Consider the following 13,652-nt stretch of genomic DNA (forward strand, 5'->3'; position numbering starts at 1 on the left):
CAACTACTGAAGCCCGCATGCCTAGAGCCCGTGCTCTGCAACAAGAGAAGCCACTGCAATGAGAAGCCCGCGCACCGCAACAAGAGCAGCCCCTGCTCGCTGCTACTAGAGAAAGCCAGCACGCAGCAATGAAGACCCGTAAATAAATAAATTAAATAAATAAATAAGTAAAATTTAAAAAGAAAATACTTTCTTGTTTGTTTGCGGCTAATATAGCCAGGTAACATTGCAGCTCCTGCCCTCACAGTGACCATCTGTTTAAGGGAACAGACTTCCACACTTCTTCAAGTTGTCTCTGACACACGCGCGCGCACACACACACACACACACACACACACACACACTCTTAAATGTAAATGCAGGACTTTAGGGCAGTGCCAACGGTGTATTTGGGCTTACCATAACCTATTTCCAGTTAATTTTCTGATTGATATTTACAGATCTAACATCAAGGTAAATCTTTAACTGGTAAACCTGAAAATTCGGCCTTGTAATGACTTAGAAGGTAGATGTTGCTTTCCTCCCCAACCCCATCCCTGCCCTCTTGTCTTCAGCTCTTCTGGGCATAAGGTAGTGCTAAAGGAACCATATAGGAAATATGTTTGCTGATATTTTTAAATGAAGTGTTATTAGTGTCAACTGGTTGCCACTTCAAGAACCTGAATTCACAGCAAAGAGCTGAATTGATTCATTCAGCAGGAACTTTTGTCAGACAAGAAAAAATGTATTTTAATTCTGGCTGTTTTTGATGACATGAGAAATCATTGGTAGTACTGAAAAAGAAGGAAAGTTATTTTTGTCATATAAATAATTTTAAAATGAAAAAAATTAAATTTCTCTGCCAATTAGACTGAACTTATATTTTCAAATTTTTTACTAAAATAACTCAAACATGTTTATTTTGTCAAAACGAGTATTTCATTTTTAAAAGCTATTCACTGACCATTAACTTAAGCTACAATGCTATATTTTGATTATGGATTGTAATCCTAATATGAGCAAAAAATAACTACCCATATATTATTGGTAAAATCTATATCTGACTTGCAGAGCTTGTAGTATATTATCCAACAAGAACAAACTCTTTGAAAAGACCTAATGTAATATATGGAGGTAAATCTGTTTTTCCTGTCTCCTGAGGGTCTTCTCGTCCTGAATCCAGAACCTAGATTTCTAAATTTCTTGCCTTGAAAAACATTATTCAACTTTATGCAAGAGTATTTATTCAAGAATATTCTTTATTCAAGAATATTCCTGCCGATTCTCTTAAACAGCATTTTGGTTTTTACCTTTTGCTAGTAAAACCTCTGCCATTTGTTTCACTTAGATTAACATCCTGAACATTAGCGTTTTATTCTTGCGGAAGGGGGAGTGAAAGACAGCAGTTTGGACCCAGCCGGCACTTTCTGCCAGGCCCTTCCTGAGAGGTGGCGATGCACTTTGCGCAGACCTCAGTGCCCAGTCCAGGCATTAGTGACTTTAATCTGGTCTCAGTAAGATCCTTTGTTGATTAATCATGAACAAGCTGTGCTTCAGTGTGTGACCGTGTCATGACTTAACTTGCTCAAGTGCCCTGAAAACGGGAATGGAGGGCACTGCCGTCCCACCCACTGCTCTGTGCCACCGTCCTGTCCTCACGGCTGTGGTGGCCCAACTCACGTGACCTTTACACCCTGTGAGGGTCCCGTATCCCCATCCTGTGCATAGTTCGTTCACGTTTAAAACCAGTGGTAAGAAGAGTAGTTTCAAGTTGCTGGTACGGTTTAAGGCTGAGGACAAATCCCATGAGATGGATTTGTTTGTATTTTCCAAAGGATAGGTGACCACCCCTCTATCCCCAGGGGAGAGGGGCTGGCTGAGCACAGCTGCCGGGCCCTGATTGACCCCCCCCTCCCCAGCCAGCGTGGCCGAACCCCTGCTGCCTAATTCTAGTTAAGCCACCTAAGCGGCTGCAGGAAGCTCAGCCTGCTGCTCCCCGAGCCAGCACGTCTGGGGTCAGGGGAGGAGGTGGAAGGGCTTCCACCCCTGGGAAGGTGCCTCTCTCTCCAGGCTTCTCTCCGACGCACCCAGGTCTTGGAGCGAGCAGAGGTCTCTTGTGGGGCGATGAGAAAAAAGAGGGTTAGGGTTAGAAGTCTTTCGTGAAACAGAGGTCGGTTTTTGTTTTTTTAAAGCTTTGGATAATTCAGGGTAGAATTTTTGTACCTTAGGAAATCATCAGATGAGAATGAACGTGGAGGGAACTGCAGAGACCGCAGTAGAGATGTGCTCAGGCGCCCTGAGAAATCCCTAAGATTACCCTGGGAAATGGGCTTCCTGTTGTCGCAGCCCTTTTGGCTGTACTAATGTGCAGGTGGATACACAGACGTCTGCCCTTGCACCATAACTGCTAGAACCCTGTTCCCTTGTCTCTTCGCTTCAGAACAGATTCTGTTATTTGTGTTTATATTCAGCTAGTAAACAGTTCTTCCTTTCTTTAGCATTTTAGGTTCCAAATTTTCTGTAGGTATCTGGCCCTTGGCTTGTTTCTGCCACTTCTGGCTTGACAGTCTGTTGTTGAAATTCAGTTTCTACAGACAGCAAACATTTGTTTGTTGGAAAATGTGGGGTTTCCCCCCACCACCACCACAAACGCCTAAATGTGCTGCGCTTAAAACTTTGATCCCTTTTGTGCTTCCACGGTTTTGTGTAGACCCTCCTTGGAGCCAGTGGATGGATGTGTGTTCATAAACACGAGTGCAGCCTCCTGGTCCTTACAGTTTGCAGTGGGTTTTGAAAGCAGGTTCACTGTTTTTACTACTAAAAACAGTATTCCCGCTATGCTATCCAATCTCTGCAGGTGCTGAAGAGAAAATTTTGGAAGAGTTTAAAGAAACACACAATGCCGACTCTCCAGATTTTCAGCTCCAGGCGATGATCCAGGCTGCTGGGAAGCTCGTGCTGATTGACAAGCTGCTGCCGAAGCTGAAGGCCGGCGGCCACAGGGTGCTTATCTTCTCCCAGATGGTGCGCTGCCTGGACATCCTGGAAGACTACCTCATTCAGAGACGGTGAGGGCCACACACCCGGGTGGGGAGCTGGGGTCAGAAGACGGGGCTCCACGCGCTTCACCTCCAAGTGGCGTGGTGGGGGGTGGGTTTATAATTTTTTTGGCTACACGGCACAGCATGCGAGATCTTAGCTCCCTGACCAGGGATCGAACCCGTGCCCCCTGCAGTGGGAGCTCGGAGTCTTAACCACTGGACCGCCAGGGAAGTCCCTTGAAGTGGCCTTTATAGTAAAGGGGATGGAGTAGGGGACATGTGTCACACCTCTTTTTAAAAGCTATAGATGGGCATGACGGCTAGTCCATGCGACACGTGCTTTTGTGGCAGTTCTGCTTCCCAGTTCTTTCCTTTGGCTAGGGGAGAACAGTTCTTACCGAAAATTGAAATGGTTTGTTGTTTCCCTGTTGGAGGTGTCAGCCCTTTTCAGAGCTTAGATATTTCACTGGAGAGGAAGTAGAAGGAACTTTAATCCTTGGGGCATTCGACCAATTGTATGAAAAACTACAACAACACCTATTTGCTCTGGAATTATTTCTGATAAAGAACACCATCCTGTTAATATATATCCCATATTATGGTACTTTCTTTAAAACACCAAAAAAGGAACAAGTGTATCTTGGCCGTTCGTCAGGACTCCTTGTTAACACTGACGTTTTCTAGGTACCCGTATGAAAGGATCGACGGCCGGGTCAGAGGGAACCTCCGCCAGGCAGCTATCGACAGGTTCTCCAAACCTGACTCTGATAGGTTTGTTTTCCTCCTGTGTACAAGGGCAGGAGGTTTAGGCATTAATCTTACTGCTGCTGATACCTGCATCATCTTTGATTCCGACTGGAATCCCCAAAATGATCTCCAGGTAAACATGCAAGAAAATCTCCCCGATGCCTCCCTCTCCCACTTGTGAAAGTCGTTCTGCTATGTCAGACCAATAAATTAAAATCGTGTAGTCGCTCAGGCAGTGTCCCGTGATTGGGGCAAATGAACCAACTAGTAATCAATTTATTAATAATGTGAGAGTAATTTCTTAGTGTGTTAACCCTGTTCTGTTAAACTGCACCCCTATTTATTGGAGCAGATGCTCTTATAACTGACAGTCGAGTCTTCTTTCTTTGGTAGCCATTCATGTCCTTTTTCTTCCAGGCTCAGGCTAGATGTCATAGAATAGGACAGAGCAAATCTGTGAAAATCTACAGGCTGATTACAAGGAATTCTTACGAGAGGGAAATGTTCGACAAAGCTAGCTTGAAGCTCGGTCTGGATAAAGCTGTCCTGCAGTCCATGAGCGGAAGAGAAAACGCTCCCAACGGGGTAAAGCATGCTGCCCACACCGTGCATTCACTCTCGCTCCATTATTTAGCTTTTACTGAGAAATTTTCCAGCATCTGATTATCTTTTGGCCTCGATACTTTAAGCATATTTTGTCACATTTTCCTTTCTTATCATTAAGGTTTACCCTCTTCGAGAAAGATGAATCATTTGTTCCGTCTACAGACAATTCTAAAAATATTTCTCTAAAACAGGTACAACAGCTTTCCAAGAAAGAAATAGAGGATCTTCTCCGGAAAGGGGCCTACGGTGCACTCATGGATGAGGAGGACGAGGGGTCTAAGTTCTGCGAAGAAGATATCGACCAGATTCTCCTCCGGCGAACCCACACCATCACCATCGAGTCTGAGGGAAAGGGTTCCACGTTTGCTAAGGTGCGGATCGATCCCAAGCGGCGGGTGTTCTGTGGCAGCGGAACAGAGTTTGTGTCCCGCGCTCACGGAAAGCACACGTAATGTCTGCTTTATATTGCACGTTAAGCGATTAGTGATGAACTCCCGCTCGATGGAGCCCCCGACGCACGAAACACTCGTTGTGTTTTGGGTTCTCTTCTCTGTACCGGGCCTCGGGGTCACCCTCACCGTGTCCCGGCCACGCTTCCCGCCTCACCAGGCTCGTCCTTTACCTGTGTTCCGGCCCCGCCCTCTCTGCTTCTTGAGCCCCTGCTCCGTCACCCTCTCCCCACTTTCCTGTGATCCTGACCCGCCCTGACAGCCTTCAGACCAGTCAGCTCACCCCTATCTGAAGAAGCCCCGCATCTGTTTTCCACTCTGGCTACAAGCCCGCAGTTCTTCTTTCGCAGCGAAGATCCACGCAAGCGTTATCCACGCTGGTCTCCCCTGCCTCCCTTTCCGCTCATTTCCCACCTGCCAGCTTCCACCCCTCCCTCACCTCTCCACTCCATCCCCTCCGCCCGGGGCCCCTTCTGAGGCTTCCCCCATCCACACCCAGGCCCAATGCCACGCTTTCATTTTTAACAACTCTATTGAAATGTAATTTACTTACTGCAAAATTCCCCTACTTTAAGTGTACTTACTGTTCAGTGCCTTTCCCGTATTCAGAGACTTGTACAAGTATCCCTACATCTAAGTTTAGAACGTCTCCATCACCCCAGTAACAACCCCCCCACCCCGTCTCTCGTCCCCTCCCCCTCTGAGTCCTGGCAACCCTTCAACTGCTTTCTGTCTCTCGAGGTTTGCCTACTCTGGACATTTCATATAAGTGGAATCATACAACATGTGGTCTTCCGTGCCTGGCCTCGCCCACTCAGCATGTTTTTGAGGTTCATCCATGTTGTAGCACGCATCACACGTTCCTTTTTTTTTTTTTTTTTTTTTTTTTTTTTTTGCGGTACGCGGGCCTCTCGCTGTTGTGGCCTCTCCTGTTGCGGAGCACAGGCTCCGGACGCGCAGGCTCAGCGGCCATGGCTCACGGGCCCAGCCGCTCCGCGGCATGTGGGATCTTCCCGGACCGGGGCACGAACCCATGTCCCCTGCATCGGCAGGTGGACTCAACCACTGTGCCACCAGGGAAGCCTCAGACATTCCTTTTTATTGCTGAACAATATCCCATTCTATGGTTATACCTCATTTACCACTTGATAATGGACATTGATTGTTGATCCATTCACTAGCTGATAATGAAATTCAGATTGTTTCCATTTTTTGGTTATTATGAATACTGTTGTTACATCTGTGAACAAGTTTTTTGTGGACATATGTTTTCATTTGTCTTGCATATATACCGGGCATGGAATTACTGGGTTGTATGTTAACTCTGTGTTTAATCCTTTGAGGAACTGCCAGACTGTCCTCTAAAGTGACTGTGCCATTTTCCCTTCCTACTAGCAGTGTTTAGGGTTCTAATTTCTCCGCATCCTCACCAACGCTTTTCGTTGTCTGACTTTTTGATTATCGTCCTATTACTGAGTGTGAAGTGGGAGCCCACTCTGGTCTGATCTGCGTTTCTCTGCTGCTGTTTAGCATCTATTCATGTTCTTATTGGCCATATATATATATCATCTTTGGAGAAATGTCTATTCACATCTTTTGAACAACTCTGAACTCTTTTGAGTGAGTTGTCTTTTTTACTGAATTTTAAGAATTCCAGATAAAAGTTTCTCATCAGATAATACAATTTGCAAATATTTCTCCTAGTCTTTTCCTAATGGTGTTTAATTTTAAGAAGCCCACCCATTTTCTCTTTTATCGTTTGTGCTTTTGGTTCATTGTTTAACCTTAGGTCACAGAGATTTGCTCCTGTGTTTTCTTCTAAGAGTTTTATAGTTTTCACTCTTAACTGTATGTCTCTGATCCCTGTTGAGTGAATTTTTGTGTGTGATGTGAGACAGAGGTCCAGCTCCCTCCTTTTGCATGTAGATATCCAGTTACTTCAGCTACTTCAGTTGCCCCAGCTACTCCACTTGTCCCAGCTACTCCAGTCTTGAAAGGCTCTCCTCCTCTGGGCTCTGTGATCCAACACCTTCTCCCTCACATCTTTCAGCCTCCTTTCAGGTTCTTTCCTCCATCCTCACAGACACCTCAGATTCAGTAGGTACCAAAGCAGATTAATCATCCCTGTCCCTCCACCCTCTGTTTGCATGCGTGTGCATGTACACACACACACACACGCCCCTGTTTTTTCACCTGAGCCACACCTTTCAGATGCCAGAGTTGGGTGCTGAGGTTTTCCTGGCTTCCTCGTCCTTCAGGCTTCACATCCACTCAGATTCCAACTCCTTTGATTTTACCTCTTAGAGGCTACCTTCTAGACTGCATCCTTCTCTTCATTTCTGCCGGTCTTCACCGTTCCTCCCTCAACTGTGGCCGCAGCCTGTCCTGCTTTATTCTGCCCTCCCTGCTGCAGGACACCGCTGTGGTCCCTCTGACAGGTGACTTTGGATGTGGTCGCATAGCTCTTGAGATGATTCCCATTTTCAAAGAGTTCCCCGCTGCCTCCGGATGGAGTTCAGACTCTGTTAACAGGACATGCAGGGCCCTGCTTGGCCCGGCTTCTGCCCTCCTCCGCAGCTTGACCTTGGGCTGCACTCCCCTGGCCACCCAGATCCCCAGCCGTACGACGTGATCACCTTTCTTCTCTGTGCCTTTGCACGTGCCCCGCCCTGCACGTTTCCACATGCTTTCCTGTTGTGTGGGCTTTTGTTTTCCTTTTCTTTCTTTTCTTTTTAATTTGCGGTACGCGGGCCTCTCACCGCTGTGGCCTCTCCCGTTGCGGAGCACAGGCTCTGGACGCGCAGGCTCAGCGGCCATGGCTCACGGGCCCAGCCGCTCCGCGGCATGTGGGATCTTCCCGGACTGGGGCACGAACCCGTGTCCCCTGCATCGTCAGGTGGACTCTCAACCACTGCGCCACCAGGGAAGCCCCTGTTCTGTGGGCTTTTAACACTCTGGTCCAGGCACCGTATTCTGGAGGGCCTGTTCCCTCCTCCCAGCAGTGCCCTCCCTGTACCCGCACCCAACCCGAGCCTGGTTAGGGCTCCTCTCTGTATATCGGCTACCCCTGCACATACCTTTGTTGCCTGTCATTTATTATGCTGTGGTGTCATCTTTTACCATCTTTTATCAGCTCCTGGACAGTGAGCTGCCTGAGGGACAGCCCTTCATCCCAGTCCCATGGACCACACACAGCATCTGGCTCACAGTAGAAGGATGGGTCCATGTTCGAGTGAATGCATATGTGAAAACTGCTTTGCATTTTGCCACTGAGAAAAGCATCTCAAAGTAATACATGCATTTTTTCCCTTTTAGGCCAGTTTTGTTGCATCTGGAAACAGGACAGATATTTCCTTGGATGATCCAAATTTCTGGCAAAAGTGGGCTAAGAAGGCGGAATTGGATATTGATGCCTTAAATGGGAGGGTGAGTGAGAGGTCACCTTCAAACTCTGCCTGATCTCCCCCGGCGGTTGCTTTTTCAGAAGTGTCAAATGTATCCTGCTGTCTTTTAGAACAACCTGGTTATTGACACTCCAAGAGTGAGGAAGCAAACCAGGCTGTACAGTGCAGTGAAGGAGGACGAGCTGATGGACTTTTCAGACTTGGAGAGCGATTCCGAGGAGAAGCCCTGCACGAAGCCACGGCGGCCACAGGACAGGTCCCAGGGCTACGCCAGGAGCGAGTGCTTCAGAGTAGAGAAGAACCTGCTTGTCTATGGGTGAGTCAGGCTCCTGTGAGAGATGGAATTGTATTCGAAAAATACTTAGAATTCCAAGTGGCGGAGAAAAACCCTATTTGTGTTTGGATTTCTGTGACTCCCCGTAGCAAATGCCTTTGACGCAACCCGGGCAGGCCTGGGGCCTCTTGGTTAAAGAGCTCAAAGCTGTGCAGATGATCCTCACGGATTCGAAGGGGGTTTGCCCCTTAAGGAATTATGTCAGATCCAAATTTACTTGCTAATCAGTAATAACTCAGAACGAAGTCTCAGAATAACAACCCCTTTTCCTAGTGTACCTTCACATAAACTTACCACTATGGTAATCTTTCATTATTTTTCCATTATAAAAATTTGTTGAAGGCAGTTGTCTCAACTTGTATAGCTCTTCCAACTCATCTGAAACATAAATGGTGGTCACTTCAACACTCTGAATGGGTCATGTTTCTCCTGCTGGACCACAAGATCCACATCTGACCCATATCTGAACCTCCGGCACCCACACAGGGCTCTGAAAGGCAGGTGCTCGGTGAGCATCTGAATTCGTAAATACGCGTGCTCTGGCACATGGTGGGACTGTAGGCGAATGCCACTCAAATGAAAAAACTGCCACCAAAACAATATTTCTATAGATCTGACGACATCTGCTCTGTGATTTTTTTTCTTCCGATGGATCGTCATTAGTTTCAGAAGAAACGCAAACATTCTGCTAACGTGGCAGACAGGGCTCCTACCTGGCCCTTGTCTGTCTCGTGGGTCCTTTCCGCGGGCACCCCGGGCTGCTCTTGGGACAGAGGCTTCTTCTCCTGCCGTGTGTGCTGCTCCGTCTCATCTCTGTTTCCACGTGCAGCCCTGCCCGCCCACCATCTCCTGCCCTTGACCTCTGAGCAGGCATCACCTCAGCACCTGGCCCAGAGGGTCTCCCTGCACTTGCTGTCACACTCGGCATGTCAGGTGATAGCCTCTCCTGCTGGAGCCCTGGTGAAGGGCTCCGTGAGGACCAGGGCTCCCTCTTTGTGTCCTCGGGCCAGAGTGTGGGGCCAGCAGGAACGGTGAGTGCTGGGTCAGTGGCTGCTTATGCAGTAAAGGAGGTTCCACTGCAGCCAGTCCCGGGTCTTGGCAGCTGTGTCACCTCTCCTCATCATCTCTGCCACCTCTAGCTACTGAGCCCTTTGCTGCTTCCCCTGCTTCCATGTTTCACCCTAATGATCAAAGTTGAGAACGTTGCTGCTAACTTTAGAAACGGAACATTGATAACTGCTGAAGCTAAGCAGTATGCTTAGGACATCTGTCTTTCAGTAACGCCCTTCCCGCTTCCCACGGGCATCAGGTGTGTTGGACACCTACCACCTGCGGGGCACTGTGCTAGGACACGGCCGTGAGCAGTTGGTCACGGTGCCCCCCGTCCACCCCGGGGGCAGGTGGGCAGGCAGGTGAACCAGCAGAAAGGGCAGTAAACTGGTAAAGCCGCACAGGTACTCACGTGCCAGTGGGGCAGAGGCACGTCCTCTCTCTTTAAGATGCAGCTCGGGGCTGTCTGCCCACTGCGGGGTGTGGGGAATCAGAGAAGGCGTGTGAATGGATATCATGAATTAGCTGGGTAAGAGGGAGGGTGGGACGTCGGGCAGGGAGGAGGAGACAGTTCCCAGCAGAAAGAGCCGTGTGTCCGAAGGCGATTTGAGGAACTGGGGAAACTTCTCTGAAGCCGGGAGGACCAGGCGGGGCAGAGGCGGGGCCGCGGGGCGAACTGTGCCCCTCGCGGGGAGGCTGGTTCCTGCCCTGAGCGCCTGGAACCCGGGGAGGGCACGCTCACACAGCGTTGCCTGTGCGCTGCACGCGTAGGTCTGTCCACGGTCCTCTCTCCCCGTTTCACACAAGGACCTGGGAGCACTCTTGTACTTGGCACCTAGCACCCCTGTGTCAAAGGGAGACCTTTCATGGCCTCTCGTTAATTATCAGGGCGTCCCTTGGAGGTGAATAGATGCAGCTGCACCTTTAGCCGCGTGCATCCCTGATTTGGGGTAGTCACTCTCGTCACCTTCCATCTCAAATGGTGGGTCAGCTTCGGAAAGTACGAACCGTGCCCGCGTGAAGCGGAGCAGGGGGTTTCCAGGTCTCAGCTGGGAAGGCGCAGTGAACACGCGGCCGGGTGGTAACGGCGCCCTGGATTGCCTCACTCTAACCTGATGTCAGAGGTCACTAGTTTTGACCCAGGCTCTCCTAACACTGCCACCTGACCATGAAACCAAAGCCGCACGTCTACACCCAGAGGCACCGTCAGCATGTGAATGTTTGCTTTGCAGCTGGGGGCGCTGGACAGACATCCTTTCCCACGGCCGCTACAAGCGGCAGCTCAGCGAGCAAGACGTGGAGACCATCTGCAGGACTGTCCTCGTGTACTGCCTCCACCACTACAGGGGGGACGAGAACATCAAGAGCTTCATCTGGGATCTGATCACGCCCACGGCCGACGGCCAGACGCGAGCCCTGGTCAACCATTCCGGTGGGTCAGCGTCGCGCCTCGTGCGGCGGGCTCCCAGGGAGCTGCCGGGACGCTCGGGACGTGTCCCAGACCCCGTGTGTCCCTGCCTTCCACGGAGATTCCTGACCCTGATGCCATAACCGGGGTCGTGGAGAGCTTCTATTGTTATGGTTATCATGACTACTCTGCTTGTAGGTTTATCAGCCCCGGTGCCCAGGGGCCGGAAGGGCAAAAAGGTGAAAGCCCAGAGCTCACACCCGGTGGTGCAGGACGCTGACTGGCTGGCCGGCTGCAACCCAGATGCCCTGTTCCAGGAGGACAGCTACAAGAAGCACCTGAAGCACCACTGCAACAAGTACGTCAGGGAGGGCGGGCGTGGGCAGCTGGCGAGCCTTCTGCTTCTTAAACACGCGTGTGCTGAAGTATGTGTGTGTACTAGATACATATCAGTAAGACTATTATACCGTATTTACTGTGTTGGTACAACTTTACTGCTTTTCTTGAAACGTGATGCCAAGTCACGTGGCAGCCTGCCTTTAGGCAACTGATTTTTTTTTTTTTTGGGTGGTGAAAGATGCATGACACAGTTTTACTGTTTTAACTCTTTGTAAGTGAACAGCTCACTGGGACTGATGATGCTCAGATTGCTGTGTCCTCACCACCACTGTCTCTACCCAAGATCTTTTTGTTGACCTTAATATGAACTCTGTACCTCTTAAATGATTTCTCCCCCCTGGAGCCCCTGACAACCACCATTCTACCTTCTGTCTCTGTGCATTTGCCTATTCTAGGTACCTCATAAGTGGAATCATATAATATTTGCCTTGCTGTATCTGGTTTGTTTTACTTAGCCCAATGTTTTCAGGGTTCATCCGTGTTGTAGCTTGTGCCAGATTTTCGTTCCTTTTTATGGCTGAGCCATATTCCATTGTACGTATAGACCACACTTGTTTATCCATCCATCCATCCATCAGTGGGCACTTGGGTTGGCTGATACCTTTTTTTTTCTTTATTTTAACATCTTTATTGGAGTATAATTGCTTTACAATGGTGTGTTCATTTCTGCTTTATAACAAAGTGAATCAGTTATACATAGGCTGATACCTTTTGACTGTTGTGAATGATGCTGCTGTGGACGTTGTGGATAACTAAGTTTTAACCAACGTGTATTAGAGAATTATGGTTAACTTTATATGATCCTGCCTTCAACTGACTGCTTTCAGTCGATCGGCTGCGGAGTTCACGTGGTATTTTTTGCTTCATAATGCCTCAGTTACCGGGTCCTTTCTTCTTACCTCTGAGCTTAGAATCATATTCCTTATCTTTACTCCCAGAACCTGATTATACATAATTGAAGGATACTAGATCTGAATTCATTTCATCGCTTGGAGCTCTGTGAGCTGCCGACACGTTACACCAGCATCCACGTGTGTTGATTCCTTCCGTCCTCTGAGCGTGCATGTTCAGTATCCGGGCTGAGGAGCGCTACCACTGCACAGCTCTCCCCTTCCTGGCTTTGGGCGACCTGGGGGCAAGCTCCTTGACCTCTCAAAGACCCACTTTCTGTATTCGTCAGATAGAGCTTAAATAAATGTCTGTCTCTCTTTTAAATCGTAACAACAGAAGTCTGAGCACCTAATACTGGCAGCACGCCAAGTGCTTCCTGTGGACTCTGTGTTTTGAGTGGTCTCGGATAAGTCGTGCTCTTTCATCCCCATTTACCTGGCAAGGAGACCAAGTCTCGGGTGCTCGAGGTCCCTCAGCTGATTAAGGGGTGGCGAGCGCCCTTGCTTGCGAGCAGCCCTGCCCACCTCGGAACGCTGCCTCCCCTCAGGGTTGTCGAAAACCTCAGTGAAATAATTCCTGGAGAACACCTGCTACTCCTGGGTCGCACTGACTCGTGGTTCTCCTCCCTTTTTAAATGCAGTGCTGCTTTCAGGGACAACCTTTGATCATCACAGCTGGATTTTGACTGACAAAATTTTTCCCTTCTGAGTCTTCAAAACCATTACCTCAAACCCTTTTGGCACCTCAGAAACTGCTGTTACTGCCATAGCATAATGGTTCTCTCTAAAGTCCTGTCCCACTTAGAGCTATTAGAAAACTTCTGTTTCCTTGTGGTTTATGTGAACTTGGGGTCCATAACCTTCCGAACTCTGGATTCAGACAAACTGTAAGTGAAGGGGTTTAGTGTGGGAACAACGGCTCCTCTTCCCGGACCCCAGTGTGATGGTGGCGGTTTTTAATTTCCCACTCTGATGTCACTAACAGACTTCTGTAGGGTACGCGGCCCAGTTAAGTTAGTACGTGAGATGTAACTAGTGTTCTTCACATCTTCCCCTGGGTCTCAGGAGAAGAACCGGCAGTGCCTCTTCCATCTCCTCTCTGGGATGAACAGTCAGAGAGAAAATGAGACCCAAATTGAGGGACCTCCTGGAAAATAGCCGGCCGGTCCTCTTCAAAAGTTTCAAGAGACAGGGCTTCCCTGGTGGCGCAGTGGTTGAGAGCCCGCCTGCCGATGCAGGGGACGCGGGTTCGTGCCCCGGTCCGGGAGGATCCCACATGCCGCGGAGCGGCTGGGCCCGTGAGCCATGGCCGCTGAGCCTGCGCGTCCGGAGCCTGTGCTCCGCA

The 13,652-nt window shown here is 49.2% G+C and overlaps 1 protein-coding gene across 4 annotated transcripts in view; it reads left to right on the forward strand.

Annotated features, from left to right (window-relative positions):
* Positions 1–13,652, forward strand: part of CHD7 (chromodomain helicase DNA binding protein 7) — a 179,588-nt gene that overhangs the window by 146,891 nt on the left and 19,045 nt on the right. For all 4 annotated transcript variants that reach the window (XM_081258041.1, XM_081258043.1, XM_081258044.1 and 1 more), the window contains exons 16-23: positions 2,837–3,047; positions 3,705–3,900; positions 4,185–4,352; positions 4,565–4,744; positions 8,138–8,248; positions 8,337–8,542; positions 10,843–11,042; positions 11,217–11,376. In XM_081258041.1, the coding sequence (XP_081114167.1) occupies positions 2,837–3,047; positions 3,705–3,900; positions 4,185–4,352; positions 4,565–4,744; positions 8,138–8,248; positions 8,337–8,542; positions 10,843–11,042; positions 11,217–11,376 (1,432 nt within the window). The remainder of the gene's footprint in view (positions 1–2,836; positions 3,048–3,704; positions 3,901–4,184; positions 4,353–4,564; positions 4,745–8,137; positions 8,249–8,336; positions 8,543–10,842; positions 11,043–11,216; positions 11,377–13,652) is intronic.

This window comes from Mesoplodon bidens (genome assembly GCF_964165515.1).
Source record: "Mesoplodon bidens genome assembly, chromosome: 16".
NCBI classification, from domain to species: Eukaryota; Metazoa; Chordata; class Mammalia; order Artiodactyla; family Ziphiidae; genus Mesoplodon; species Mesoplodon bidens.